Below are 16,143 nucleotides of genomic sequence, written 5' to 3'. Positions count from 1 at the left end.
GGTTGGTTCTTTTACGGTGGCCGTCAGGTGCAAACGCGCAGCAACAGAGAAAAGATGCAAACAAAAAGAGATGCAACCAAATGAAATGCAGCAAACAAGAAGAGATGCAAACAAAAAACGAGACACAAACAAAAAGCTAATGCAGCAAACAAAAAGAGAAAACGAGACACAAACAAAAAGCTAATGCAGCAAACAAAAAGAGATGCAAAGTGCTGAAAACGGAAGTGCTCCAGACCACTAGGGGGAGTCTAACAAAAAACAGCTGTGTCCGAATTTAAGCTCTGCATCCTTTCAAGGGCCCTGAGAAACGGATCCTTCGAAGTATAGACATAATAAGAGTAGACCCTCCGATTGGCTGCTCCGGCGCAAATGCGCTCTTGGAGCGGTCTTCCCTCCTGCTTTGCTCAACCGAAACAGCAGAAGATGTCTCAGCTCTGCGGAATATTGTTGATCGGATCGACGGACTACTGACGTGAGGGCTCGACAGACTTTTCGCAAGTAAGATGGACATATTACTATGTATTTTTTTGTGATTAGAATATTACTATACTGTATTTATGTCCACTGGCGAAATACCAGCTAATGCTAGCTATAGTGCTTGGTGCTCAGCCCCCGCTCTGAAAGCTAAAATGTAAATCTTAAAATGTTTCAGTCATTCTTCAACATTTAGATTATCTGATACAAGAGCCTACTATAGAAATGAAACGGTATTATAAAAATCATAATACAACATTCACCAGCAAAGTTTACACAGGTGGCAATGGCTATTATTTAATTATTTAACTCTGTCAACGTAAGATAACTCGAAAATCTCCCGTTTTTGTTTTGAAGGTTTCCTACGACGTGAGGAAGAAGGAAGAAATGTCTTTAAGGAGAGAGAGATTCACTGCACAGCACGGATGAATCTCGTATCGGATTTTGGACCCAATCTCAGCTGCTGAATCATTTTTAAGCCAGAACTCGTAGGCTGGAAAACATATATATGTGTGTGTGTGCGTGCGTGTGTGTGTGTGCGTGTGTGTGTTTGTGCATAAACATGAATAGCCTAATGTATATTATTCAGTATTAATCATTATTTATTTATGTTTATATATTTATATAAATATGTATTGATAAGATGAGAGCGGTCCATTAGGCATCTGTCCTTTTATTATGTCTGTGAGAAACGGCCTGATCTACGGAGGACGGGTCCTTCGAAGGCCACGAATATGGACGACCAGAAGAGAGAAGCTGTAGCCTCCGGCTAGCTGCCTAGCTTCCATCTCGGCGTTATGTTGCTTAGCAACCGTGACAACGTGAAGCACGGAGCGGCGAAGGAAAAAACGGACTCAAAGTTGGGTTTTTTTACTCTTTATTTCTGTATTATTCTTCACCTTTTGTAATAAAGTTTGTTCCATAGTAAAACAGAAATCTGATTCTAAAATGTTTAATGTATACAAGGAATATTATTCATTTTCAAATGCTCTCCAGATCTCAGGTAGTAAGACATTACAGTTAAATAAAACTATTATGTTTGATTATGTTTAACTTTAATCAGTCAAACCCATTTGCTCAGGAATAAATTAAATACTTCAGTGAACCAAAAGATTTTACTACTACCTGACTTAATATCTGTGTTCCACCTTCACTCATAGGGGAAAACTAGCGGGAGTTTTTATAACGATTTGCCACCGGAGACATGCGTTCTCTCTCGGTGTACCGAACCTGGAGCGCCCGGTGAGCTGGCTGTTAATGCAGCGGAAGCAGACATCTCCGAAAACGTTGGAGCAATATTGGAATTAGGTGATTTATTAATGAACCGAACAGATATTTGAGATATATACAGCTACATTCTCGCCTAAAAACATTGTAAAAAATCATTTTGTGTAATTTTAAGCGTAATACAGCAAAAATTATTTTGTCGCCATTGCTGCTTTTCTGAACACCCGCTCGGACGCAGCTGTTTTTTTGTTAGACTCCCCCTAGTGGTCTGGAGCACTTCCGTTTTAGGCACTTTTTGTTAGCTGCATTTCATTTGTGGCTGTAGTCTTTTTTGTTTGCATCTCTTTTTTTGTTTGCTGCAGTTTGCGTCTCTTTTTGTTTGCTGCATTCACTTTTGTTTGCGTCTCATTTTTTGTTTGCTGCATTTTATTTGGGCTTGTAGTCTTTTGTTTGCGTCTCTTTTTTGTTTGCTGCATTAGCTTTTTGTTTGCGTCTCTTTTTTTGTTTGCTGAATTTCATTTGTTTGCGTCTCGTTTTTTGTTTTCATCTTTTGTTTGCTGCATTTCATTTGGTTGCATCTCTTTTTTGTTTGCATCTTTTTTTCTGTTGCTGCGCATTTGCACCTGTCGGCCACCGTATTCTTTTGCAAAACTAACAATAATCTAAATTCTTTTTTATCTTTAGATCACAGAATGATGGTCAGACATTCTTGAGGACTTTTTGGCACCACGCAGAATCCATGGGTCCATCAACTGCAGCAAGTCATCCAGGTCCTGAAGAGGCCTCAGGATACTATAGATCAGAGGTGGCAAACCTGCGGCTCTTTGATACCAACATTTCCCACACTCATTGAAGGCAGCACTGACAAAAGCAGCATATCGTGCAGGGTGTGAAATTTTAAGCTAGTGCTACAAGTCTGCAATAGTTGTCGGAGAGGTTGAGAGACTTAAGATCAGGGGTGGTGAACCAGTTCAGCATTAAGAGCCAAATAAACCTAATTATCACCACAAAGAGCCTCACGATAATTTCAAGATAAGCTTTATACCACATAGCTAGCTGAAACAGCTTTTTCAGCTAGCTATGTGTCCCTAATGCTTAGTGGGACACCTGACAGTGTTCTTTTTTTTTTTTTTTACAAGTGTCTTTAGATTTATAACTGTTTGAACACAACTCTTTCACATGTGTCAGTGAAAACGACAGTCACATAAATACAGAGACCTGTTGAGGAAAGCTGCCATGGAAACAGATTTTATTCCTAAATGATTCAGCTTCCGTCTATCTATCGCCTAACCAAAAATGGCATCGAGTCATTCTCTTTTCTCTACTCAGGATTCATGTTTTGAATCCTGAAAACATATGCCAACTGAGACAGGTGACTTCTACAGTGCTTGTTTTTTTCCTCTCCTGGATCAGTCCTTGATGATCTACAGCAATAATTTTGGTATAGCCTTTGCTACAAAGGTTCAGAATTTGCTCCTTGTTTTCTGTTCTCCATCCTGCTCACACAGGTAGGATGGAGTACTAAGAAATAATCCTTTCTAGGGTGACGTCAAAGACTTGTTTTTTATTGGTTCTTGAACCTACTTGGAAGATAATGTGTTGCTTTTTTAAGATAGATTAACTCATTCACAGCCTTAAGATGGTTCTATCTAAACATTTTCTCAATTTTAAAGGTCTAGAAGCAATCAGGCCAGAGCTATGTGGTCAAAGATGTCTTGCTGAGGTTTGAGGACAGAGAGGATGGAGGACACTGCTTTGAGATGGCTGAAAAGTAACAGTAATTCAAATAGCCACACTGTCCACCAAAATTGGATACTAAAATATCAGAACAATGTTGTCTGACCTGATTTGTCTCCATTTTAGCTGTACCATTCAAATGGTAGGGTCAGAATATGCTGTAAAAAACATCAAAGTATGATGTCAGTCCAGAATTTCTTCTGTTGTGTCAACAGTACAGGCTGGACGCAGTGATGTGAGAGTATGGGGAATATATTCTTGGCACTCTTAGGACCTCTTTTGGGTTATTTTTCAGACAATACAAATGATATAAAAAAAAAACATTTCTGTCACTAATGATTTGTAATTGGGCAATAAACAACTGCTTATGCCCTATTTAATCATAATGGCAAAAGAAAATACCCAGATGATGCTAAAGAAAAGTTTTCAAATGTGGACAGTTTGATCTGCACACTCAGAAATGGTCATCAACATTAGCCATCCTTGTTGCTTGTAATTAGAACATGCGTATAAAAAGAGAGTTTCTGTGCTCAACACAAAACCATTCATGTCTCATCCAGTGCTGCACTGAGGTTACTGGAGAAGACAGCTCAAGAATTAACAAGAGGGTGGATTCTGCCAGGATACGTACATTTATTAGCAAAAACACATTTTAAGACAACACCTCAATCCCACTGCTCCTTGGCATGTTTTCCAAGGAAGCAGAAAGAGAACTGTGGAAGTCCACCAGGTCTTATTCCCTCTTTCTTTCACTTTTATTTCAAGATGAAAGTGCCATGCCTATTTTCTTTAGACAATTTAGTGCAAAACACCGTGGGGATATCCAGTCATCGTGCAATTCAGCAAGGATACAGAAAAGCCCAAAGATATTTTGGTCTGAAATGTATATATCAGTCTTTCTGCATGGAGTTTGCATGTTCTCCCTGGGCATGTGTGGGTTTTCTCCGGGTACTCCGGTTTCCTCCCACAGTCCAAAAACATGACTGTTAGGTTAATTGGCCTCTCCAAATTGCCCCTAGGTGTGAGTATGTGTGTGCATGGTTGTTTGTCCTGTGTGTCTCTGTGTTGCCCTGCGACAGACTGGCGACCTGTCCAGGGTGTACCCCGCCTCTCGCCCGAAACGTTAGCTGGAGATGGGCACCAGCAACCCTCCCGACCCCATTAAGGGACAAGGGTGCAAGAAAATGGATGGATGGATGTATATATCAGTCCCAGATCAAAAGCTAAAGTGAGAGCCATTATCCACAGTGAAACAAGTCCTTTACTGACAATGATAAGAGGCCACTCAGAGCAGATAAAGTCATTACACTAAATTCAACATAAAGAGATGATAGTTTTCTGAAACACTCAGCAAAAGCTACTTTTTAGAAGCAAGTCCTGCGGTTTGATGAAACTAAAATGTATTTGTTTGTGTTTAGTCATAATTACCATTGCTACATTTAAGGTAAAAAGGGGGATGCTTGCAATTCTGAGAACGCCAGCACAATTGTATGAGGTGTTGGAACCATCATGTCACAAGGCTGTTTTGTAGAAGGAGGGACAAAAAATATATAGACATATTGAAACAATATCTTAAGATATCAGCTAGAAAGTTAAAGCATAGATTAAAATGGGTCTTCTGAATGCATAGTGACAGATGTGGCTTAAGGACAATCAAGAGTTCCCATCAAAAAAGGCTGACTTCAGTTCATAAAAAATAGGCAGAGCTGAAAATGTGCATGTAAACAAGGCAGCTTATGAAACTGACATGGTTATACCAGTTCTGTCAGTAGGAATAAACCATAGATCAAGGGTCATACACTTGAAAATGCAAAACTGCATGTAAACTTCTGAACTTGATGCTAAATTATACTATTTTAAATGACTCACTTATTGTTGAACATTATAAGTAGAAATAATTTCTGTTATTTTTAACTGATTGAATGACCACTGTGTATTTGAGTGTCTATCTGGTTACACGCCCATAATATTTGCACAAACACCTGTAACTATAAGAAAGGGTGTGTACACTTTGAGAATCATATTTATTAATTGAACTTTTGGATCCCAGCGTGAGTTGTTGGTGTAGAGAGTTCCTAAATTCTTGTCCCGAAATCTAAATTAAATTTCAAAGTGAATCTTGGTACACATTTTTTGTTTTATTAAAAGGCAAAAATGGGTAAAAGACAAACAGATAAGCACAGCAACTTTTGTTTTGTCTGAAACCTATTCCAATTAGCTAAATAGCGACGATTTCATAAGTCGATTTTTTTTTTTCCATCACTGTTATTTGTGAGCCAGCAGCGGGCACACCAAAAGACATATTCTGTCCCCTACAGTTGGAAACGTTGTTTGACACAGCGACACATGGCGGCTTTCACTGTGCATTACAAGTGTCTTACTGCAGTGCGAGGTTCTCCCATAGAGGGCGCTAACCAACAGGATAAGTCGAAGGGGGAGGGGCGAATGATGCTCCGCTGCAGGTCTGCTCAACTGAACTGGGCTAACTAATTCCATCATCAAGCTAGTTAGCAGCTGTGCGATGCGCTCACCAACAACAGAAGATGGACTAGCCGCTTTCCCCGCTTCACTGTTTGGACAGCCGCTTTCGGTCCGCGGGTCGTTTTCTCGTGGTTGTAATTAGCGTCTCCATTCATGCGGTCCCCGGTGCTGCTGTGGAGGGTTTGAGCTCTGAGTGGCGGGAGGCTCAGTCACCAGCTCGCAGGGACAGCACGGCTGAATCACCGGTAAGGTTCTGTTGTTGTTAGCATGCATGCAAGCATTTAGGCAGGGAGAGGTTTTTGTTTTTTTTTTTGTCTCGGTTGCAACACAATGTCGCAGTTTTAGGCTAATAATTAGCTTATACAGCCTCTACTAACTCATCTGGGGCAATGACATTAGGATAAGATAAGTGGAAACGCAAGCTAAGACCGATGGATGTACATGTGAATAGCGTGTTTATATTTGAGCTAGTGTGCTGGGTGAATACGTTTTTATGTAACGGAAAGAGGCAGAATTATGAAGCGCTTGTGTCATGTAGCATGTGTTACGGTGTCTCCCAACAGAGTAGCAGCATGGTGGTCCCGGACAGTTCCGGTGTGGTCCCGGAGCCCGATAACGGCAGGCCCACCGGCCTCACGGAGAGCTCCGATCCCGTGTGTGAAGAGGCCGAGGAGAGGGGTCATGACCTGGCTGGAGTGGAGCTGGAGGAGGTGCGGAAGCTGCAAGAGCTGGTTAGAAGGCTAGAGGTCCAGAATGAGACGCTGCGCAACAGGGGAGCCAAGACTGTTATCCCCAGAGGAGCCAATAGCAACCTGAGTGCCGCTGACAACGTCAACAAGAGGCTGACCTGTGATCAGGTCAGGGTGGACCACAGTGGAGAACCGGGCAGCACAGATTGCAAGCTGTCACCCCCTCAGGACAACAACAGCTGTGGGGAAGATATGTCCCCTCTGCCCGTGATCAGCAGGCTGGAAGACGGGGACGATGAGGAGGAGGAGGACAGGCTGGAAGAGGAAGATCTGGGTCCGTGTGGGGGCTTTCTTACTCTGACATGTAGAAACGGCAGCGAACGGTCTCAGGGGCAAAGCCAGACCCCTGAGAGCCCCTCTCAGGAGAGCTACGAGTCAGAGACGCTCACAGAGAGTGACTCAGGTGTGGACCAAACTGCGCTGGATGAGGTGGATGTCCTAGATTTGGAAGATGAGTGTTTGGAGGTAGAGGACGAGGACAGCTGGTAGGTCCCATTTTCTCTCTTGTGTTATCTATCTTTTCTAGTTATGCAAAGAAGGCACAGTTAACGGTTCACTTCATAATGTCTGCGTGCATGTGTGTAAAGGAGGCCCCTTCAGCCACATGAGTCATTTGTACCTTTCCATTTGATCGCTGGATTGTGAAGTGTGAAACTCCCCCACAGGGCAGAAACTAGGCAGCATCTGGATGCATAGAAAAGCTCAGTCCTGCACAACATCAAACTGGTGCCTTCTTTCTGAACTCATGCAGCTCAGACAGCTATATCTGTAATTTAGAAGATAAGACGAGCAAAAAAAAAAAAAAAGAATTGTGCTTGACATGTTATGGTGAGCATAATTTTACCTAAAATATATGCGTTTCTCAATGTATCTCCTCAAAATAAGTAAAAGCAGTTTCAGGAAACACAATTGCTGTTGTTGTTGGCTTGATTTGACACAAATAGCTTCAATCTCATTATTATTATAATTAATCATTATGCTTCAGACAATCTGATACAACTGATGCTTGTTTACCCTTCAATCTTAAACTACATGAAGAATGGTCAGCAACATGCTAGTCATGACTCTTCCACATGGTAACAATGGTCTTCCTGATCCAATAGAGCTTGACAGCCTAACCACTCAGCTTATTTTTTTTCTTCAGCTTCACGTTATTAGCCATACCATATGGGCTTTGTGAGGTTATCATCGCCAAAACATGGGGTAATCCTCATTGCAGCATAATCTGATCTGCCCTGGATGTTGGCGTATGGCTAAACTGCTTTGCGCTGGATTGCGCAGCATGTGATCTGAGGTGCCCCCCCGCCCTACGTGTGGCAAGACTGTTTTGTTCTGGGTATATTTTTTTATTTTTTTTATTTCTGAGTGATTAATTAGATGCCCCACATTTAAAGATACTGTGTTTTATTGATGGGTGCATTGTAGCGCCAAAGGAGATGTTTATCTTTGCATTTCCTTGCAAAGATGTTCATAACCTCTTAAACGTTTCCACATTTTGTCTGGTTTCAACCACAATAGTCGTATGTTTTTTTTGTACGTCATGTGGCACAACTACACAGCTTTCCCAATAATTATGAAGTTAAAAGAAAATTAATGACTAACAATCTAAAAAGTGTGGTGTGCATTTGCTCTCAAAGCTTTTCAGAACCACCTAATGTTGCTAATACAACTGCAAATCTTTTTCACATAGAGATTTAACTTTTTACCCTGAAGCTCAGTCTTATTGTTTAGATTTAAAGCATTCTGTTGAAGTTCTGGTTGTATGTTTTGGGTCAATTTCCTGCTCATATCTGAACCTCCAGTCTTTTCCAGCCTCGTATAGATGGGTTTTTTTTTTTTCCAGGATTATCCCATGTTTTGCTTCATAAACGTTGTCACCTGTTTCTCTGCCATCCTGCTGAGGAACCTACAGCAGGATGCTCCCACCACCATGTTTCCATTGAACCCAGTGTGTTCAGGGTGATGTGCAGTGTTTGTCATATGCCACCTTACTGTTTTGTATGTAGGGGAGAAATTGCAGTTGGACAGAACATCTTCCACATGGTACTGCTCTTCCAGATTCACAGGGGGTCTCTATTTTTTTCTGTGGCTAATATTTCCTGGTAGGTCTCGCAATGTGATATTATGTAACCTGAATCTAAAAATATAAATGTCTGACTCTCTTTAGGATTCTTATTTCCCCCCTGGGGGTGATTGTCTACCTCTTTGACATTGATTATAGCTTTATGATTCTGGGTGCTAATGTGACACAAATGGGCCTCAAACTTTCAATTCTGTCACATGTTTTGCTGAGAAGCCTTTTGAAAAGATATGGTAGTTATGTGGCAGGTGAAGCACCTCCTACGTCATCCATGTTTTCCTTGTGTTTTGACATTGTAATCGGCACAAAAACTCGCCTAACCCTTTCCGCATGGGTTTAGCATTTGATGTGGTTTCGATTTCTTCGTCTTCTAAATCCCCCGCTAACATCTCACCTGGCAACCAGTGTGAATTCATAGAGCGTTGTTGCAGAACAGTATGAGAGCAGTTTCTGCTGCCACCTCCCGCTCTATGTCCCCTACCCGCCTTCCCCAGCTCTCTGGCAGGGTGTGTGACCTGAATATTGCTCCCCGCATTGTTGCTCGCTCCACTGGGAAACGGGACCTTTTGTGTTTGCCTAATGGGAAGATGATTTGCTGTTGATTTCTACAGAACCAGTCTATCCAGCGTTGCTTTGTGTATCTTAACTGAAAAGATCGGCCCGTGTGATCGTCGCCACTTCAAAGCTCACACAGACTTCACGGCCGTTTGCCGTCGCCGGAGCAACAGTAGACACCACAGAAGAAGTGCCCACAAGCAGCCATGGAAATCTGTGGCTGATGTCTCCTGAATGGAGGTTTTCTCAGCCTTTGAATTGATCAATCATCCACCCAGACAGCACATTTGAAAAAGTCTCGGACTATAAAAGAAGGGCGTCCAGTCTTTTTGTTACAGGATGCGTTTGCTTTTTGCTTTCAAACAAGTTCCTTGGTCATTAAACCCCTTAGTGACTTGTTGATCGACTTGTTGCTTTGATTTTCTGCTGTGAAGTCGTGACAAGAAGGTTGCTCTCATTTCTTCTGTTCCTACCTGCGGTTTTCCACAGGCGTAACCCTTCGTCCCGTGTGTTTTCTCTTGCACAGGTTGTACGTTTCTCCAAGAAAGCAAGTGGCAGAGCAAGGTCCGGACTCGCCGCTGAAGTGGTGTCGGCAGGCCCTCGACCATCGCAGCCCGGAGACGGAAATGGCTTGCCGGACACTGATCAATCGTTTGGACCAGAGTACGCTTTTAGCACAAAACATGCATAATGTTTTACTGCAACAAATCCAATCTAAGGAATTTTTATTTGTATTTTTTTTTTTAAGGAAATGAAATTTCAGCACATTTCCTGCTCCTCCTTACTTACAGCTCACCTCTCCGAGACATCTGCACGAATCGGTCTGTTTGAGCTCTGTGGCGAAGTCTGAATGGTGCCATTCAGTGCGGATGATCCACTTTTGTTGCGCGGATAGAAAGTTTGCATCTGATCCAACAGACCGCATTCATTATTTATCACATGCTCGGCGTCGGCTTCCTGCGAGCTGCAGGACCTGAACAACAAAGCCATTCACACCACATCCCAACAACTGCATACAGTCATGGGTTAGATTGGATTACCTTCCCCCCTGTTCCCAGGGCTGCTCTCCATTTAAAACGGCATCAACCTGATAGCAAAGACTGTAGACTTAATCATTTAAGCAAGCACGCGCGTTTTATGTGTTAATCCAATACTTTCAGCCTGCTTTTTCAGACTTGACGTCATTCTCCATTCATGTCGGGTACCTGATCTGTCCTGTCCTGTTGCCCGCAGCGTCTCGATGGAGAACCATGTACTGCAGCCCGTCAGAGGGAGGCTCGACTAGCTCTGGCCTGATCTCTCCTGGGTACCACAAAACGACTAACAAATCCGTACTAACCTGTGGCAGCTCAGGTATGGCATGACATTAACGCACTGCTTCTTCGGTGGGAATAATGTTGATGACATTCACAGTTTACACGTGCGAGTTAAAAAGTGTCGGCTTTTGAGGAGCCACACTTTGACCCTGTGCATGTTGTTGACCTGCTTTACTTTGGGTTTCCCAGCTCTGCAAACCGTTTTCCAAAATCTTTTGCATTTTTTCTTTTTTTTTTTTTTTGACTGATTTCTAGTTTCTGCCTGGCAGCGATTTGTTTTCTCATCCACACAGGAAGCTACACAAATAAGGAGATTCTTAAATATGTATTTGTCATTTGTACGTTAGTGCCACAACTTTTTTTTAATCTGCACCCCAGACAAAAAACATCAGAAGTAAAAGTATTGATGTGTTTTTCATAGCCACATGCTATTTTATTGCATTATGATTAAATTTTATATGGCCGTCTAAAAATTCTTACTTTTTTTGTTTACATTTACTTCTAATTTTCCAACTGGAGAAATTTAAACATGATTTAGTTTAGAGTCTGATTTCATTTCCTATAGTTTTTTTCCCCCCAAATATCTACAGTATTGATGTTTCTCAACTTTTCCAAATAACAGGTTTTTGGTTCAACTTGAACATGCCTGGTCAAAGTGATCTGGTCCTGCTTAGTCTGAGATCTTTTACATAACATGTTTTGCATTTGTCTTAATCTGTTATTTGTCAGCCAGGGGACCTCATGAGGAGATTAATCTTTCTAGAGTAATGCTGCCTTGCAAAAACAGAGTGAAATCTGGAGAGCTTTAACTTGCAGCGCCTTGCAAAGGTCATACATTTTATCATGTTACAACTACACGCTTCAGTGTGTTTTATAGGATCCCTTTTTCTTCTGTTTTACATTTATGTTCTAATTGCTTGTTGTGCATTGACAGGATATGAAGACTTTTACAAGGCACTGTAAACAAAGCAAGACAGTAAAATTTTGTAACGTTTTACACCGACTTCCTGCTTCTGTGTTGTGCAAATCATTCTGTGAAGTGATTTTTGTTTTTGGAAGTTTGTGTGCAAACAGGGAAAGTACCCAGGATGTCTTCACAACATCAACAAAGGATTTATTTTTTTCAAATTACAGATTGTTTCGTGTACAAATGATGTGTTGTGCTATACCACTGTTTGCTTTTTTTTATGTTGATTTTTGCATTTTTTATTTATTTATTTTTTTACTCACCATAATATTAGAATCTCAGCATCATTATGTAGCATTTAGTTTTTGCTGTAACAGGTATCACTGTCTATTATTACAGCTGTCCCCAGCATGCATTCAGCCCTGAGCTCCCAATCCTCTATAGACAGCGAACTCAGCACCTCGGATGACTCCATCTCGATGGGCTACAAGCTACAGGATCTCACTGACGTGCAGATCATGGCTCGCCTGCAGGAAGAGAGTAAGTTATAAGTTAGTGTGTCAAACAGAGTTGTTGGCGCTTCCTCTGCATCGCTTCTGTGCGGGCAGTTTTTTGCTTCGGTGTGACGTCTTCTTTGTGCGACAGGTCTCAGGCAGGATTACGCTTCCAGCTCAGCCTCCGCGTCTCGCCGCAGCTCCACGACGTCTTTGCAGTCCCTGCGCCGCGGCGGTACGTACAGCGACCAGGAGTTTGACACGTACAGCCTGGAGGACGAAGAGGACGAGCTGTCGTCGGCTCCCCAGCGCCGGCATCGCTTTACCCCGTCGCCGCTGGGCTCGCCTCGCTGCCTCTCTCCCTCCACCTCCAACCACGGGCAGGAGTACAGCAGTCGACTCGGGGCGCCGCGCGCGAGAGCGCCCAGGCGTTCTCTGCAGGGTCCCAGCGCGGAGCTGCTCAAATTCGCCAAGAGTGAAGGTAGGCTAAAGCTTTGGCAAGGAGTTACCGTCGTGTGCGAGGCCGGGAATATAGTCCCGGGAAGGTTGCTGTAGTTTAAAATCAGGTTTATTCCTGTTGTTGAATACATTTTGTATGGTTGCAGAGGAGTTGAGACACAGCATGCCTAACCTGGCCCCCCGTACCAGCCTACGTTCCCTGGAGGCAGTCAGGAACAGCCGCAGCATGGAGGCTAACCTCCAGAGCTCTGGCAACCGCATGTCCCACCTGACCCGCTCCCCCTCCACAGGTAACCCCACCCTCCTTACCCGCTTCCCTCACTCCTAAAGTATAACTTTCCACCGCCTCCTGATGTGTGCATGGCCACAAGAGTGCTAAGACAAAAGGACAGGAGGATTCATCTGCAGTATGTTTGGACCTTTGTGTGCCAGGGAGTATGATTGGATCTTTTTTTTCCTGAGGCATCTCAAAAAAGATCCACTCATTTTTTTTTTTGTAAATCTTGTTAATTAATGTGTTAATTAAGCACATTAATTAACATAATTCTTGTTAATTAACGTGCTTAAAGATATCAATATTTCCAAGAATCATTAAATATAAAGAAAGAGATCCCTGGTAGATTAATTATTACAAATTTGAGGGTATTAACAAAGACGTAGCAGGCCTGTTTGCATTTATCCGTCTAACATGGCATCACATCTTGCACAACAAATTTTGTGCATGCTCGCATCACATCGCAGTGCGGATGCTAAGATAAGCAGCCCTCATCATGAGCAATGATGGTGCCAGCACTTTCGCCTGCCAGTAGTTATGCAACACTGCAGAGCTGCTGTCATGTTTTCAATAGAAATATTGAAACAAAAATAATCCTGGCTAAAACTTGTAGTCACAGTTAATATTTTATTTAAGACATTATTTGCCACAGCTGGATTAACACGTGCATGATGCAACTCTCAAACAGTTGCACAAGCATCTAAGATGCTTCTCTCTCTTCCTCCTTCTTGGCCATTTGCATTTATTTTTCTTTTACTTATCCAGAACTGCTCCTCGAAAGCTTGTGTGCAACTTCCAGACGACACAGGAGTCTCACTTACACTGCCTCCCAAAAGTATTCATACGATTTCATTTTGTAACATTTGTCCTGTTAAAACAACAGACTTTAATTGTTGGGACTTTATGTCATAGGTCAACACAAGGTGCATAAATGAGAAGTGAGGAACAAATTATTAATTTTTGCTGAATTAAACTTGTCATGATATGTTCTTTGTTTTTTTTTTTGATGTAAACAACAGTCGAACAAGGCTATAAATGTTAAGTGTTTGACGGTTAATTCAGAATACTTCCTCCTATAGAAATACACTGATAACTGTTTAAACAATCATCATAATGCAACTCTTTTGATCTCCTAACATGAATAAGGGGGAAAAAAACAGGATCCGTGGTAACTCCGGAGGAGCTTCAGGGACCCTTTGCTCATGTTTGTCAGTCTTTTGACAGGAGAACTATTGGTCATGCATTTCACAAATGTGGCCTTTATAGAAAAGACACAAGATGAAACCCATCCGAAGTTACATTTGCAGTTTGTAAAAAGCCATGAAAAACAGGTCGGATGAAACCAAGATTGAACTTTATTGCTGTTTGTTGCAAATACTGCACAAGCCCTCAAGAAAAACAGGTGGAGGCTGGAAACTGGGACAGAGGATCAGCTTCCAACAGAATTGCCTCCCTAATCATACAGCTTGAGCAAATATTCCAAAAAAAACAAACAAACATTGAAGCCAGAAAAGTTCAATCACATAGATAGCTTTGCAGGGATTATACATTCTCTTTGTCCTCAGTTTGTCTAAAATATCAATAAACTGCACATGTCCAGCCTGTGTTGAAACCTTTGCTGTCCTGCTTAAGGTATGGCTTGTAGTCGTCTGCGGAGCAACGGTCAGTCTCCGCTCACGTTGCGAACTCCGGTCAAAGCCGTCAACCCCGTGGGCTCCATGTCAGCCGGTCGTCAGTCCCCCAGAGGTCTCCCAGTCATCCAGTCGCTTCCTGTGGCAGGCGGTCGCCGGGTCCAGTCTCCGGGATCCGTGAATGGAGGAAGCTACGTACCCGGGAGGGCCTCGGTTGGGGGAGGAAGGCCTGCGGTGGGGCGGGGTCAGGCTGTGTCATCGATCTCCGCAAGAAGCAAACTCACCCAGCCTCCCAGGAGGTCAGTGATGAGGATATGGCAGAGAATTTAATTTTACGCTTGTCTAAGTATAAATGGAGACTAACCTTTCATTTATTTTGACAGGTCTTTGGGAATGACTAAAATCTCTGATGAATCCTGGAAAGACGGCTGCTACTGAGTACTTCCCGTCTTTGAGGATGCTGGAACACTAACCCGACTTTTCCTGTATCTGAAGAAGCTCAGCCACTGTGTCCCTAAATGAGTCTCAGAACCTCTAGGTCCTTCATTTCAGGCTGGATCCCTGGACTGCACTGGATTTGTAGTTAATCTCCTTCCTTTGCATGATACATTGTCAACCCACACATAGAGACAGAGAGAGGATGGATGTGTAGAACGACGTGGAGTTGCACAGGCACACTCCGTTAGTTACGTGGACCAACTCTGGATTTCCTACAAAAAAAACAAACAAAAAAAATCTATATATATGTTTGTGTCAATTTGACATATTTTTCTATGGTGTTTTTGAGAAACTGCTGGAATTTTAGGGGTCTTATTTCTGCACTGTTGCTGTAATTGAAATGAAGACAATAAAAATGAAGATATTGCTGGTTTGTACATTTGATTAACTAGATGAAAGTACAGTGTTGCATGCTGGGTTTTGTTGTTTTACCCTTTTGCTCTTCAACAGTCTTCTCATCGTTGTCTTAACTGCAATATGACAAATCTTCCATGTGTTTCAACAATGATCTGTGGAAACTTACAAATGTTTGAGTGACTTGTGAATTGTGTCGTGTTTGTGTTCTGCTACATGCCTACACAGCAGTGCAACTCTTCTCAACCACACTGCCCTTATTAATATCTGAAAAAAAAACCATATAGTTTGTGCCAAGGTGCATTAAAGCTGGAACTCTTTCATTCTATGAACAATTGAAGGTACTGAACACGACTGAACTTCACAGGCATTTTTACTGCATATCTGAAGGTGAATTGAAGGCCTGCTTTTTGTAAAACACTGTATTAAAAAAAATGTTTATGCACAGAGGCCTCGTGCCTTAGTCAGCTATGCACCCTCATGAAGAGTGCCTCTGAAATTTGGGAGCTATGATGAAAATGAATAAACTTGACCCTGAAGTAGTAAGTGTTTTCCTGGTTATTTTAGGCTTTATTTGCCAAAAATAAGTTTTAAACCACAAGCTACTTGTTTACTCTGCAGTTTATTAATGAACGATAGTAGCAGTTACAACAAAAGTCTAGCTCATTTATAGAGCATATTTATAAAAAACAAACTTGATGTGCACAAATGAGTTCGAAGCTTAGAGACTTGAGCTTCAAACTTAAGTCTCTAAGCTTAAGTTAGAGACTTAAGCTTAGAGATCAGGCAGTTGTTTTTTTTCTATTTATAAAAGTAAGTTTACTGTAGTGCAAAATATGAAAATAGTTTATGGAAGAATTTAATTAGCGTGTTTAGCTAAAATAATAAGATCATAAAGAGAACTGGT

The 16,143-nt window shown here is 42.1% G+C and overlaps 1 protein-coding gene and 1 long non-coding RNA gene across 3 annotated transcripts; both read left to right on the top strand.

Annotated features, from left to right (window-relative positions):
- Positions 1-211: 211 nt before the first annotated feature.
- Positions 212-2,056, top strand: LOC145553080 (uncharacterized). The gene is made up of 3 exons (XR_014089270.1): positions 212-498; positions 832-1,333; positions 1,635-2,056. It is a non-coding gene; the product is annotated as an uncharacterized LOC145553080 (long non-coding RNA).
- Positions 2,057-5,745: 3,689 nt separating this feature from the next.
- Positions 5,746-15,782, top strand: LOC103471176 (SLAIN motif-containing protein-like). 2 transcript variants are annotated; one of them, XM_008420014.3, is made up of 9 exons: positions 5,753-6,164; positions 6,483-7,153; positions 9,830-9,966; positions 10,537-10,656; positions 11,926-12,066; positions 12,172-12,501; positions 12,626-12,769; positions 14,386-14,683; positions 14,768-15,782. In XM_008420014.3, the coding sequence occupies exons 2-9, from the start codon at positions 6,492-6,494 to the stop codon at positions 14,820-14,822; spliced, it is 1,887 nt and encodes a 628-aa protein (XP_008418236.2). In that variant the 5' UTR covers positions 5,753-6,164; positions 6,483-6,491; the 3' UTR covers positions 14,823-15,782. The 2 variants fall into 2 exon arrangements, with proteins under 2 accessions (XP_008418237.2, XP_008418236.2); XM_008420015.3 differs by lacking the exon at positions 12,626-12,769 and having other exon boundaries at positions 5,746-6,164.
- The last annotated feature ends 361 nt before the right edge of the window (positions 15,783-16,143 follow it).

The sequence above is a fragment of the Poecilia reticulata genome, chromosome 10, assembly GCF_904066995.2.
Source record: "Poecilia reticulata chromosome 10, P_reticulata-male-v2, whole genome shotgun sequence".
NCBI classification, from domain to species: domain Eukaryota; kingdom Metazoa; phylum Chordata; class Actinopteri; order Cyprinodontiformes; family Poeciliidae; genus Poecilia; species Poecilia reticulata.
Note: the sequence above shows the minus strand (reverse complement) of the source record. Positions and strands in the feature narration are given on the sequence as shown.